Source organism: Rhamphochromis longiceps, linkage group LG23 (assembly GCF_057381845.1).
Source record: "Rhamphochromis longiceps isolate RC_006_pf linkage group LG23, R_longiceps_female_GT1.1, whole genome shotgun sequence".
NCBI classification, from domain to species: domain Eukaryota; kingdom Metazoa; phylum Chordata; class Actinopteri; order Cichliformes; family Cichlidae; genus Rhamphochromis; species Rhamphochromis longiceps.
This window is the reverse complement of record NC_140578.1, coordinates 13,234,308-13,248,518: the sequence shown is the minus strand read 5'-3', so window position 1 is coordinate 13,248,518 and position 14,211 is coordinate 13,234,308. Positions and strand designations below refer to the sequence as shown.

At 41.2% G+C, this 14,211-nt stretch overlaps 1 protein-coding gene across 1 annotated transcript in view; it reads left to right on the top strand.

The window, feature by feature from the left end:
* The first annotated feature begins 509 nt into the window (after positions 1 to 509).
* Positions 510 to 14,211, top strand: part of tprg1 (tumor protein p63 regulated 1) — a 28,204-nt gene continuing 14,502 nt past the window's right edge. Inside the window, exons 1-4 of the mRNA XM_085398070.1 lie at positions 510 to 667; positions 809 to 1,068; positions 3,082 to 3,173; positions 6,524 to 6,700. Of these exons, the coding sequence (XP_085254196.1) occupies positions 829 to 1,068; positions 3,082 to 3,173; positions 6,524 to 6,700 (509 nt within the window). The 5' untranslated portion in view covers positions 510 to 667; positions 809 to 828. The remainder of the gene's footprint in view (positions 668 to 808; positions 1,069 to 3,081; positions 3,174 to 6,523; positions 6,701 to 14,211) is intronic.

Below are 14,211 nucleotides of genomic sequence, written 5' to 3'. Positions count from 1 at the left end.
TCTATGGACTCCTTAATTAAATCTGTCCATGCAATTTGTAAGTGAAGTCAGTCTGAGTTACAACAACAGGGGCGTGTCCAGGGGGGACACATGGGGTGACACCAGTCCCACTAATGCCACTGAGTTCGTTGACTACTGTTAATCTTTGGATGGATGAGTGCGTGGAACAACCAGTACAGCTGTATTTAGACTTATTTAATATTAATATTGCTTATTTAAAAATAGTTGGTTATTTAATCACAGTATATTTATATTTTAAAAGTTTTCAGATTTTAAAATATAAATAGACCGTTTTATAATGCTATATTATAAAAATAAAGCTACCTAGCTGTATATAAGCAATTTAAAGCATCTGCAGAGGATAAAATTATATATAATGAGTGAGCCATATCACACATATTATTGCGGATAATGAACTTCCATCTGATTTCCACTGGTCATTCTGTGCACTGCAGTTATAAATTATAAGATGAATTTGACTTTCCAGTGAGCTGCTGTCAGAAGCGCAGACCATGCGCCGTCTGTGTAAATCGGATGTGCGCAAACGTGAGCGCTGCTGTCCGCCGCCATTCAAAACAAACACTGGGCCCGGAACAAGGAAGTCGTGCACCTGTTGCTCCTGCCTTACTGTACCTTTCCACACGTACTGCGCTTTCTATAATCTAAGGTAAGAAACCTGTATTACCAGCTTCTAAGAATAACTCGACTTAAGTATCGATTCGGAAAAACTGCGTGCAGGAACCCGTCGCTGGGAAGGCGCCGACAGAATCAGATCCAGACACATCAGTATTCTGACTTCTTTTAACAGAAGAGTTGTGAAGCCTCATCATGGCAGACGCGGAGGATGAAGTAGTTAAAGGAAGTGAAGAGCAGCAGCAGCAGGCGGAGGAGGAGGTTGATCTCAGCTCCTCTCCGACCCCTCCGGAGGACTCTCAGACAGCTGCTGGCCGCAAAGGGGACGCGCAGGAGCGGCCAGCGGAGAGCGTGGCCACCTCGACCCAGGGCCGTCACCTACTGGTGGAGCCCACCCTGGACCAGTTTAAACTAAGGAAGTTCTTCGTGTTAAGGGTAAAATATCATCAGCGTTTCCTCTTGACGCAAAGTGCTCCCAGTAATATGTCACACATTTCTGTAAGCGCACTGACGCCTGGGTTAGACTTTTATTTAGAATACTTTCATTTTTTTAATACACTATCTTCTTTATTTACTATATTTAAGAGACACAACATATAATTTGTCATTTCATAGGACTCCATATGAGAAAGTAGCTCATCTGGCTCGAATGAGCAAACTTCTTCCTGGTTTTAGTCCCGCACTTAACTTGTGGTTGAAACATGCCTAAGCTGTTTCCTGTCTGTGGCTTAAACTCATCAGCCCAGAGTGGACCACACACCTGGGTAACGTCATTAAAAACTTTATTTTTAAATAATGATAAAGTATAAAGTGTGCAAAGGTTTCAACAGAAGCATATAAGTAATCTGTATAGCACCAAACATAATAAAGGCGAGTTTATGTTAGAAAAAAATGAGTACCGTATTTCCCGGACTACAAAGCGCACCTGTATATTAGCCGCACAAGCTAAAATCAGGGGAAAATCCTGTTTTGTACATACATTAGCCGCACCTGACCAAAAGCCGCAGGTGTTTCAATGTTGACTTATCATATGTAAGAGAATATGCACAAAGGGAATTGTCAGGAAAGAGATGGCTGTTTGGAGACATCACTTTTATTAATATTTTGAAAAACAAGTTATGGGTACATATTTGCACATGTAGTACATAACAATAACCTACAGCACACCAGAAAAATAGATTCGGACTACCTTTTAGGCTCAGGTGCAGTGACACAGCTTTAACAAGAAGAAAAGTCAGTCATTCACCACCATCTTTCTCTTCTTCCTGCGCACTAAAACCACCAAAGTCCTCTCCTCCAGTGTCGGATACAAACAGGCTCAGGATGGCTTCGTCATCCACTCTTCTTCTCTCCTTCGTTGTCACTTTCAAAACCAAAGAAATCCTCATTGTCAGTGTCAGAGTCGAACACCCTCAGAAGGGCCGTGGCGGTGTCCTCCTCTCCATCATGCAGCAGTCCAGCCCTTCAAAATCCGTTGGTGATCGTGGATGTTTTCACACTTTTCCACGCTGTCAGAATCCACCGGTGGAGTTGGGCATAACTTGCTTTTTGGGCATAACTTGCAAGTTTATCGCCGCTCATCATCCACGCCTCCCGCTGAATGCGTAGCGCTACTTTGAAGTTTGTTTTTCGCGCTACTTCGTACGGCACTACGTTGCCTGGCGGACGGACATGTGACTAACATACCACTCTTGAACCCCGATCCTTCCGCCAGGCAACGTAGTGCCGTACAACAGCGGAACACACAAAACAAATCGTCTTACGATATGACAAAAATCACGGACAATCCATAGAAAAGCCGCACCTGACTAAAAGCCGCAGGGTTCAAAGCTTGTGCAAAAAGTAGCGGCTTATAGCCCGACATTTACGGTATATAGGTTGGAATACCTTTTTTTACTTAAAAAAAAGTACCAACAACAAGCTGAACGTTATCAGGATCGCTAAGATTCTGTTCATTGGAGGCCTGTTGTTTTGGATTTTGATGGGAAATCAGTCATACCTGCTATGTTGCCAGGCCAGCTCAGCACCATCCTCAGATTACAGAATGACTGTCAAGAGCACCTCAATATGAACTCCTAATCTTTTCACTCGCTCCAGCTTGGCATTGAAATAATAAAACATAAAGTGCAAGACTGGCAGAGCATTCAAAACCAGAAACGCTCACAGATGACAGTGTGTTCTGCGCTGGAGTGTTCCCTTGTGTGTTCAAATACCTGACTTACTCACATTTCTACACGCTCGGCTCTCTTCGTTCGCAGACATTTTCACACGCCCGGGCTTCATGCTTATGTTTATTGTGATTTCGTTTGACACGCACACACGCTGACATTTTACTAGTCCCAGCTGCACATCTGCCTCAAAGATTACCCCTTAAGCTTTCTGTGCACACGTTGTGATTGTCACAATGGAAAATTAGAAAGTGACACCCGTGCATTTCTGTCTCCTCAGCCTGGCACTCTGAATCAGGCCATCAAAGACGTTGAAGCTCTGGTGAATGAGGAGGTAGATGGCAGCGTTCTCAGCGTTTGGCTGATGGCAGAGTGAGTTCATGAGATCATGTTCTGTTATACACCTCCATGTTTGAGTGCGCGGCGCCTTGTGCGCCAAGTGAAAACCTTTTACCTTTACCCTCAACCCCACACCATCACCCACATTTAGCATTTAGAAACACTATTAAACATTGAATAAAAGGCTAATAATTCATTATAATATAGTAGTACACTTGTACCAAAAGAATTTAAAAGTCTTTTTTTGAATGCATTTGTTTTGTTATAACCAGACTGGACAAAAGAGGTGGCACTAAATGAGTTGTGACTAAACATAAGTTTGTTTCCCTGGACTAAAAGGGAAATAAACCCACAGTAGAAACCAAGTCAAACAAAGTAAAAGAGGTCATACATTAAAGAGCAGAAAGGAAACATGACACCCAAAGTGCTGCAACATGTATAAAAGGATGAGTTCTGCTAGTCAGGGCTGTTTGCTTTAACCTAAGCCTAAGTCATTTGTAAAATCCATTTAAATGTTGTATCAGCTTTTACGTTTGAGTTGTTTTTATATATCGAGGTCGGTCGTTCATTTTCCCAAGGGGCCCGTGAGAAGCTGGGGCTGTTGTGGAGGGCCGCACAAATAATCTAAACTCGATTCTGCTCAATATTCATTTTATTTATTGATAAGCTTCTTGGTCTTTGCTCTCTACTTTGTGAAAATTAATTACCCATCCCTGATAATCGATGACTGAAAACCACTAGAATAAATGAGCAATTTCATATTGTGTTCATTCATATGAATTCATTCAAATCATATTCTGTTCTGTCCTGACCTAGCTAACTCAAACTTGAACACAGGTGTATTCCAGTTACCGTAAGTTTTTCATGTCTTTGAGAGAACGATGTGATCGATTTACTAGTGGATAGTCCATTTGCACTTATTTTGAAAGTTCAGTTGCTGCTAATTCGCTAGCCTTTCCTGTCTCACCACACGCAGGTTGATCAGCTAATAGGTGGCTGTGGCTCAGGAAGTAATGCGGGATTGAAGGATGGTGGTTTGATCCCCGGCTCCTCCAATCTGCATGCCAAAGTAGTCTCAGGCGAGATACTGAACCCCGAGTTGCTCCTAATGCGCTCATCAGAATGTGAATGTGTGGGGTTTTTACATCTAAAACACTTAGATGTAGGAAAAAGTGTTTGTATGAATGTGTGTGTGAATTGTGGAGTTTGTGTGCATCCGCAGGATAAAATGGAAAGACAGCTGATATTTTATTTTTGCTATATTTCCAAATGTTTCTGTTCTCATCAAAGCCAAGAAAAAAAACCCTCCTCGAATACCTCTTAATCTCAAGCAGAGATAGTGATTGAACACAGAGCAACACAAAGTGACTGCAAGACATTTACAAAGTGCACTCGATGTGATGTCAGGTTGCATCACTCCTGCACAAGCTTTCAGGAAACATTTAAAAGGCTGGCCATGTGAGAATGAATAATGCATCCCAGTTTATGCGGTTCTGGGTACATACACACACACACATGCACGTTAACGCCTGTCCTACATCAGGCCCGCTGTTATCATGGCCATAGAAGCCAGCGTAGGACTTCAAGCAACAGAAAGAGTGCATCATGTGGTAATTTTGCGACTCTGCTGCAGAATTTGCCCCAAGGGAGGCCGAAGACTTATGTCAGCAAAGCATGAGAAATTCCTCAAATTTGGCTTAGCTGAAGGTTGTCACTTGCTTTACAAAAAGTCGTCTCAATTGCTGTACATTTCTTATAATAGGGCCATCTTTTAAAAATACACTAGGTGGTGTTTTTTATGTAGGAAAAATGAGAGAAATAATGTTAGTTACACTATTTTCCATCAGTTAATTTTCAGAAAAGCCCCGGAAGATTCTTTAAGTTACTTAAAGACATACTTTACATACTTTGGGTAAATCTGGGCAATTAAATGCTTCTTTTGATTGTCCAGAGATAAAACCTGGTCTGTCCTGTTTTCTAGCTGGCTTTACTTTTAGCATACATAGATCTCATTGTCTCAGGATAGACTTGTGTCTTTTTACAATCTTCATGACAAGCCAAGCCATTTAGAAGCCACTGTGCCTTCATATTTAGCTTAGAGTTGCATGCAACCATATTTCTAAAGGGGCGGCAGCAATGTGGCAACCAGAGATAAAGACATGTCTGGGAAATTGTGTGAATTGTGGTAATGATAGATAGATATTTATCTCAGTTTTAAGCAACGCAGTTGAGCTCATTGATCAGCCGCCGCTCACCAACTCCTTTGAGATTTTAAGCTATGCTAACAGTCTGCTAGCTGTAGCAAAAGCTAGCGGAAAGAAAACAAACAATTTTTCAAAATGTACCCTACCAAACAGTGTGCAGGGTCCTGCAGAGGTACTTCCTGTCGGTTTCTGTCCTGACCAACAGTTTGTTTTGTCAGGCTCGAGTGCTTAACAGCATGTCAGCCCACCCACAGTGTGCATCACATCTGTAGCATGCTTGCTGCCCCGTGCCCAGTCAAGGTTAACTCATTTCATCAGCACAGTCACAGCTCTTCACCCACACCTTTCTATAAAGCTTTGACTGTTCAGTGAACTGTCTTCTCTGGCTTACGGATGCCAGCAGCAATCAGGAGTGTTTCACTCTGAGGTGACCAAGTGCGCCCAGCTCAGTGGGCTGTAAGAAAGGGAGCTTCTCCAAGAGAATCCATGCCACCACGAATTAGCTGTTCGCACAGCGGTGAGGGATGGAGTGTGTGGATGAATGTGTGTTTAATGATGGTTTTTTTGTGATTTCAATTAGTACTGCAAACATTTTTGGAGACATTTTGAGGGCATAAAAGAAAGCCCATTTTTCCAGTAAAAATGTAGGGCTTCAGAAATGCTTACATCCATATTGTATGATCTTTGCCCAGGGCATTTTTATTTTACTTCGTGAACTGTAAGAGTACATAATTGAGCAGCTCTACAATATGTGTGCGTGTGTGTTAACTTTATATGACCTCCAGAATTCCAATCATTTTTGGCTATTTTTGCTTATTTTTTAAACTTGCTGATGAAAAATGTAAAACATTTCATTAAGTGTTTTGTTTTGAAAGGTTTTTAGTGAAGTAATAAATGAGTGAGGTTGATTTTCTTGTTGCTGTTTCCTAATACCGCAATGCTGCTAATCCATCTTTATAGCAGGTGAATAAACAAGTTAGTTTACTTGAAGAAGACTATGACGAGTCAGTGAAAGCAAAATAACTTAAGAATACCTTTTGTTGGAAGCGGTTTGAGTGCTGACATTGTAATATTTGAATACTGAAGCTGAAATATTTTTTTATTTAACATTTAAAAACCTGCTTTTTTCTGTTCTGTTTTTCTTTTTGTTCTTGCTCACACACTGTTTGGTTGTTTCAGAGTGGATCACTGGAACAATGAAAAGGAGCGCATTGTTCTCATCACAGAATTCTCTCTCCTGGTCTTCAAGTACGACTTCATGATGTTCAACTGTGACCAGATGCAGAGGATCCCGCTTAACTTTGTGGACCGCATCTCCCACGGCACCTTCAGCTTCCCAAAGCGCTCCCTGCTGGAGTAAGTCCGCTCATTTTGTCCAACAGTAAAACGTGCCTTCTAAGCTTTAAGCTTTAAGATTCGAGTTACTGAGTAGGGTTAGTGGACTGTAAAAATGACATTCAAAAACAATACGACTGTCAGTTGATTACTAATGCTTATCATCTACAGTCCTGTGCATTTCTTTGCATTTTTCTGGAAAATTTAAATTAGGTGCAGGAATTAATTGAAATGTGCAAACATACATGGAAATACTTTACATAAGGCAAAGACAGTGTTTGTACTATCCTGCCAAGCTTGAAAGTCAATATTTAGTCTGACTTTTATTCGTCAACACAGGCTGAACTTTGTTATTCAGCTTTTTTGTCATTTCTTTAGGTAGTCTTCTTTTAGGTAGGCTTCTTAAAGGACAATCAAAGCTCCTTTTTGGATGTTGGCTGCCTTTTGTTTTTTTCTCTATCATGGTGATTCCACACTGCTAAAACAATGTTGAGGTCTGGGCTCTGTGGAGGCCAGTCCATGACTGTTAGTGCTCCATTGTGTGTTTTTTCTATTCAGGTATGTCTTACTGCATTGGTAGTGTGTTTAAGATCATTTTCATGCTAAAAATTAAGCTGTTGCCAATCAGATGTTTTGCAGATGATGTTATCTGTCCATCCATTTGCTTCCGATTATCCTTTTCAGGGTCTTGGGGGGCGCTGGAGCCTATCCCAGCTGTCTTAGGGCGAGAGTCGGGGTACATACTGGACAGGTCACCAGTCTGTTGCATGGCTAACACATAGAGACAGACAACCATTTGCACTCACATTCACACCTATGGGCAATTTAGGGTTTCCAATTAGCCTATCCCCACTAAGTGCTTGTCTTTGGACTGTGGGAGGAAGCCGGTGTTTCTGGAGAGAACCCACGCAAACACGGGGAGAACATGCAAACTGCACACAGAAAGACCTCGGCCTGATAGTGGAATTGAACTCAGGACCTTCTTGCTATGAGGCAACAGTGCTATGGTGGATCAAAATCAAATCATACTTTTCAGCTGTTGTAATTTCATCAGTTTTGACAAGATTGATCTGAAACACAACCCAAACCACGACAGACCATGTTTTACAGATGGCTCTCTGTACATGCCTACTATGATTTGAACCGAAAATGTCAAATTTGGCTTTATCTCTCCATCAGACCTGTTGTTACTGGCTTTCAGTCCAGTTCTTGTGTCATTTGGCATTCCTCAGCCTTTCCTTCCTCTTTCCCTTCCTTAGGAATGACAGCTGTAAATTCTGCTGAGACCATTCCTGATTAGGCTTCTGTGAACCGTTGCTTCCTGTTTCTTAAGGACATGACTCTACGATACTGTGTGCTATAGATAGTTTCTTAGGCCTGAAACTTCTTCTTTTGTCCTCCACTTGCCCAGTTTTCTTTTTTTTATCGATTCAGCTAAATTAGAAATTGAAACATAAAGTAGTGGTTCTGTTGTTTAGTGGTTTACACGTTTGCCTAACAAGTGAAAGACCTTGAATCTAATGTTAACAAGGCCATTTCATGTAAAACAAATTTGCCAAATCATACGGAGCTACCTGCTGTGGTGAGCCTTTGTGAATAACAGATCAGCCAAAGTAGCTTTTTGCTATTAACGAATGCCCAAGGATGCAATTTGAAATCGTTTTTTGCTAAGTTGTCTGATTTGTTTGGGTTAGTTCAGAGAAAAAAGATCAAATAAAACCTCTGAAAATTGTCAGATGCAAGGACTGGACTGAAAATGGGAGAATAAGCAGCTAATGTCCATAGAGTAACTGAAAAAACAGAAGAACTATTGCTCAAGACCATTTTAAAAATGACTCCTTGTCTTGGTCCTAGGAAGCAAAATAAAAAGAGAAGGGGGAGCTCGAGAAATGTCCTGTATGCCTACAAATGTTTGCAGGAATTTCACATTGGTATTTAAACTGAGCAAACAGGGGTGTTAATTAAAGAAAAAAGCTTTTACTGTACAAAATTGAATGGGATTATGACGGTCATTTTAGTCCCTAAACTAGTTTGCTGACTTCAGGGTTAAATGCAGAAGTTTAGAGTGTCGTGGCTCTGAATCATAACCACGAAAGCTTCCTGACACTACATTAAACTACTCTTTGTGGGGTTTAGTCGGTCATTAACAAACGAAAATGTCTACCTGGAGAATTATAAATATTAGCTCCAATTATCTTCACTCTGCTCTAATTTGTTTCACAAAGCTCAATTCCCCGTGAAGAATAAGTCCCTTTGCTTCATCATTAACCGTTACGCCTTAACGTTAAACATGCCCGGTCACATTTGTGGCCGGTCTGTAATCATCTCACAGCTGATTTTAATCTAGTATCATATAACACGGTGTCAAATTTAAAGAAACGTTAGAAGATGTAGGAGAAAGTGTGAAATGTGTGCGGCGGATCGGTGCAAGGAGCAAATGGGGACAGCATGGATGGCGAGAGTGTTTGCAGCAAGGTTTTTGAGGGTAAGGAGTGCAGAGCTGTCACTTGGAGCTGTCACTTAACTGATTAGTGGCAAAATTAATGCAGTCCTTTCATCTAAACCTTTTAAAGACGGCTCAGGGGATACCAAATCAACTAAAACTAATTTGATGAATAAAACGTAATGTGCTGTGAAGAGCTTAGAGAGCGCGGCCTTTATTGAAGGTTTTATCTCCGCGCATTACATTAAATTATACATAAAATGCTCGTGGAAGCCACCCGGGAGTCCGGCAGTAAAGAGACGGTTTCAAATGAGAAAGACTGGAGCCTCAAACATTTCCTCTTTCTGTCTTCATCTTCAGCACTCCTTCCCTTTCATTCCCCGTCTTCCTCTTCGTCTCTCCCCCAGGAAGTGTCTTCTTTTTTTTTTGTCTAGGTCGTTCCTATTTTGAGAGAAGCCGATCTACAGTAATGTTCATGTATATATGGAAATGAATCTTCCTGCTTCGCTCCTCTTTTGACGCTTCACGAAAACTTTGTTTCCACATGACACCTTAATACGAGGCCAGCTGGGGAGATGAGCTGCAGTGTTAATGATTCGTTTCTGAGTGATGGAGGAGCTCAGTGGCGAACAGAGAGAAGACAGAGCCAAAGTCATGACGTCATGTCCCCATAGCTCCTCTATGAGTTTCTGTTCACTCGAAACATGTGTCTCGCTAACACCCCAGGGCTTATGGGAAATGGTGTTCACTTAAGGTTGCATAAAACATGAATTTATAAAAAATAAACAACAATCTTAGGCGACTACAGTCGTATTGCGAAAGTCTTTATTGCAGTGCTGTACTTTGAGCTACCAATGTAAAAGTCAGAGAATCTTCTGTGTGGAGCCGATGTCCAGAGGAACACATCCATGTGACCTGCAGTACATATTTGGCTTAAGCCATGTGTTTTTGAATTGTGTTGTGACTTCACATCTTTGGACACAAAACAAAGCTGTGAAACTATTTAACTGTGATCTGCTGCTGGCAAATTTAATGCAGGTGTTCTAGTTACTTCCTGTGTATTTAAAATAGGGCTGCCACGATTTGTCGACTAGTCACGATTACGTCGACTATCAAAATCGTCGACGACTGATTTAATAGTCGACGCGTCGTTTGAAGCTTTGTAAGATCCCAAAAGACGCAGGAATAAGTAGCAGGATTTAAGAGTGTAATAACGGACTGAAACAGAAGATGGCAGCACTGCATGTACAAGGATGCCAGCTGCCGTTAAACCCCGAAGAAGAAGAAGAAGCAGCTGTGTCCCAGAAATCATAGCGCGGCCCAGCTTAGTTTCCAACAATGGCGGCAGCTAGTTAGTTTTAATATTACTCTTATTATTCTTTCTGGGTCAGAAAATAAACGTTTAACGTATTTTCAGGCGAGAATGTAGCTGTGTAAACCTCAAATATCGGCTCAGTTTATCAGGACACCACATATTTTCAAAAGCGCTCCGACGTTTTCGGAGACGTCTGTTACCCACTAGCTCGATAGCTAGCCGGGGGCTAGGTCACTAGCGCGGTGAGAACACCGGACTCCCGGCAAATTGTTTTCTAACCCACCGCAGTCTTTCGCTACTCAGGTTAAATATATATGAGTCACTTAGATAAATTAAAAATGTTGTTGTTTGGCTTTTTTTTTTTTGTATTTTATTTGTTCCTGAGTAAATCGGTTTGTCTGAGATTAAAGTTATAGTTTTTACACAGCTGAATAAACGTCAAGCAGACAGCTGATTATCAAAAGTGTGAGATGCTGGAGAATATACTCTGTTGTCCTGTTATATTTTAGATAGCAAGGAGTTCATTAAACTTCACCGAAACAATCTGCAAATTTCATTAAAATTGAATAAACTATCATCTTGTCTTTATTTTTAGTTAGCACCTTAAACACTTAAAGCTGTAAGCTAATGATAGTTATATAAGAGCAGATGCTGCTGGTGCAATAAGCTGTAGTTTTACGTCCAGTGGATGATGATCTGATTAGTCGACTAATCGCATAAATAATCGGTGACTAGTCGACTATCAAAATAATCGTTTGTGGCAGCCCTAATTTAAAAACACAAACAATAATGCGGGGAAGTAATGATGGTGCAGTTTGCAGCGTTGTCGCCTTGCGTCTTACATCAGGAAGGTTCCTAGTTGGAATGTCTCTGCTCTCCCTGTAACAGACTAACCCAGGGGCCCCCAATCTCAGTCCACAAGGGCCGGTGTCCCTGCAGGTTTTAGATCTCACCTTGAGTCAACACACCTGAATCACATGATTAGTTCATTACCAGGCCTCTGGAGAACTTTAAGACATGTTGAGAAGGTAATTTATCCATTTAAATCAGCTGTGATGGATCAAGGACACATCTAAAAACTGCAGGGACACCAGCCCTCGTGTACTGGGGATTGGGGACCCCTGGACTAACCCAAAGTCAGCTGGGATTGTTTCCAGCACCTTTCTAGAAACCTTTGAATATATAGGTGGTCCAGAAAGTACTATATGTGTGGGTGAATTAGGGTGACCAGATTTAAAAAATGCTGTAGTCATCGTTCCATCCACTGGGATACAAAGTGCTCGCCGTATGTTCACTGCATTTACTTAACGCAGGAGCTGGGAAAATTACATTCAAATACCTGCACCTATTTGTTTGCATTGTCTGTTGGGATCTGCTCACTATAGTGTAAACGAGCTTTGGATGGTCAGTATGACTGGAAAAGCACCCTTTAAATGCCTGTTGGTTCACATTCCCTTATCAGGAATATGCAATGCTCCACCTCCGTCTGCAATGTTGATCCCACCCAGCGGGGCTGCATTAATCAAATACAAAGGCTTCTTCTTCCTTTATAAATCAAAAAGCTCACAGAGTGATGAAACAATTCTTTTACTGACCTAGAGCAGAGAAATTCTGCTACCTGTGTGATTTTGTGCTGTTGTTCTTCAAGGCAGCCGCAGCGTGATTTGAATGCTGACAGTTGTCATATGACCACTTGATGTCAGTGTGCACCCTTGGTGAAGGGAAGGTTCAAGTCAGGAGCACGCCACATCACATTTCTTCATGTCATGTCATCATGGATGATGATAGGATCACGTCCAAACCCCTTTCATGGTATGGGATACGGCTCTGGCAAAAAATCAGCACATTGTCTGACCGCAGTGAGGCAGTTTGTGGCATTAAATGTACTACTGTTGGCTACATTTCTATATCAAAGGCACGGTATCAGAGAGATGACATCAAAGGATGACTCTTTAATTTGATTATTTCCATTTTTAGTCTGATTGCCTAAAAGTAATAATACAATTAAAGTTCCTGAGTGAAAGCACTTCTCTTAACAATTGACCTCAAGTGTTCCCAACCTTCTCAGAAATAAGCACAGTGTGTGTGTGTGTGTGTGTGTGTGTGTGCGCGTGTGCACCCCACCAGTCTCCCGAAACCTTGATGATGTCACTGGAAACCGTGGAGGGAGTGTCAGTATTTTTAGTCCTGATTATTGTGTTTTCTTCACACATTCTCCAGGTGCACCCGTGAAGAAAAAGCACAGTTTCTTCTGCATCTGTGGGGAAAGATGTGTTTTAAGTGCCTTCTTTCCAAACTGTCTAGACAATCTAATTACCCAGCACATCATCTATTTTTTTTATTCCCGTCTGAGAGAGCTGGGTGTGGAGGTTTAAAGAAGCCCCACTAGAGGTTGCTTCAGTAACTGTTGTAAGAAAAAATATATATTTAAGAGGGCTAGAAGTAATCCCAGCTCTGCTCTCCTTTGCTTCTCATCTGGTCGGATACTTTTCTCTCTATAAGGCTTCAGAATGTGTGTAGCCAACTATTATTTAGCCCCCATCTTCATCTGCTCAAGTTAGTTTTAATAAATAAAATGCTTCCTCATTAATACATGCGAGGTAATTAACTTGTTACAGATGAATGGTGTGTCAAACGTCTTTCTTCTGCTTTTAGGCTGTAGTGAAGTCATTCGACCACACCTATACAAACTAAAGCAGCATATACATTCAGACAGCAGGTGGCAGGCAGTACAAAGTAGGTACTTAATGTATCATCAGCAAAACACACAGTTGCAGACCTCATGAGATGAGCATTAAGTGAAAGCAGCTGCAGCTGTTGTAAACCAAAGCAGGCTAATTCCATATATTTGTATTATAACAGCTAGATTTTTCAATCTGTACATTTATCATAAAGAAAAATAAGAAAGTCTTTTGAACGTTACCTTTTGAACTCAAACTTGATGGGCAAATGTTCTATAGTTAGTCACATAAATACAAATTTGCAAAAATTGGAAGAGGAGGGAGGTTTTTCACATTTGTATCAGTAAAATTATGGAGAAAAGTGTTAAATAAATTTGTGCAAGTGCCACAGTCAACATCAAGTATGCAGTAAATGTTTGCTGAGCTTGCATGGTCCACCAGTGGATCCTTTATTTCCATTAAGGTGAAGTTACGGTGCTGCAGACATCTTTTTTTTGGTCTATGGTGTTGATGCTATGAATAGGTAGAATTTGGATTCATTGAAAAGTGAACAGGAAAGAAAACAGAAGCAGAGTTCACCACAGACACAAGAGAAGCACTAAAAATATCATGAGATGGACTATCAACTCATTACCAGGACCAGGACTTAGGAATGTGTTCAGTCTGTAGTCTTTTTAGATCAAGCTAAACAGTAAACCTGAAACACGTGCAAAAAAGGTTCAGTGGGCTTTGCCATAATTGCACTTTTAAAAACGCAAACTGTCCTCTGCATAAAATGCAAAATTAAAAAACAATCAGATTTGAATTTGCACAAGTGAAACAAAGCCCAGCAAAATCACATACGTAACTGTAAGAATATAATGCCTAGCTTTGTAGCTCTACCTGTACTGCAAGTCTTGTTCCAACTGTAAATACAACAGGAAACAAACAAGCTAAGAAGCCCAAAGCGTAAATGAGGAGCAGAGTGTGTACGCAGGTTGCACCCGTGGTGTACAGTATGAATTAATAAACGGCAGTAGACTCAGACTCATGGTTTGGGGCAGGCCGCTGTAAATTCAAACACCTGGGGAGCAGCTTTCAGCCTGTGGACTCT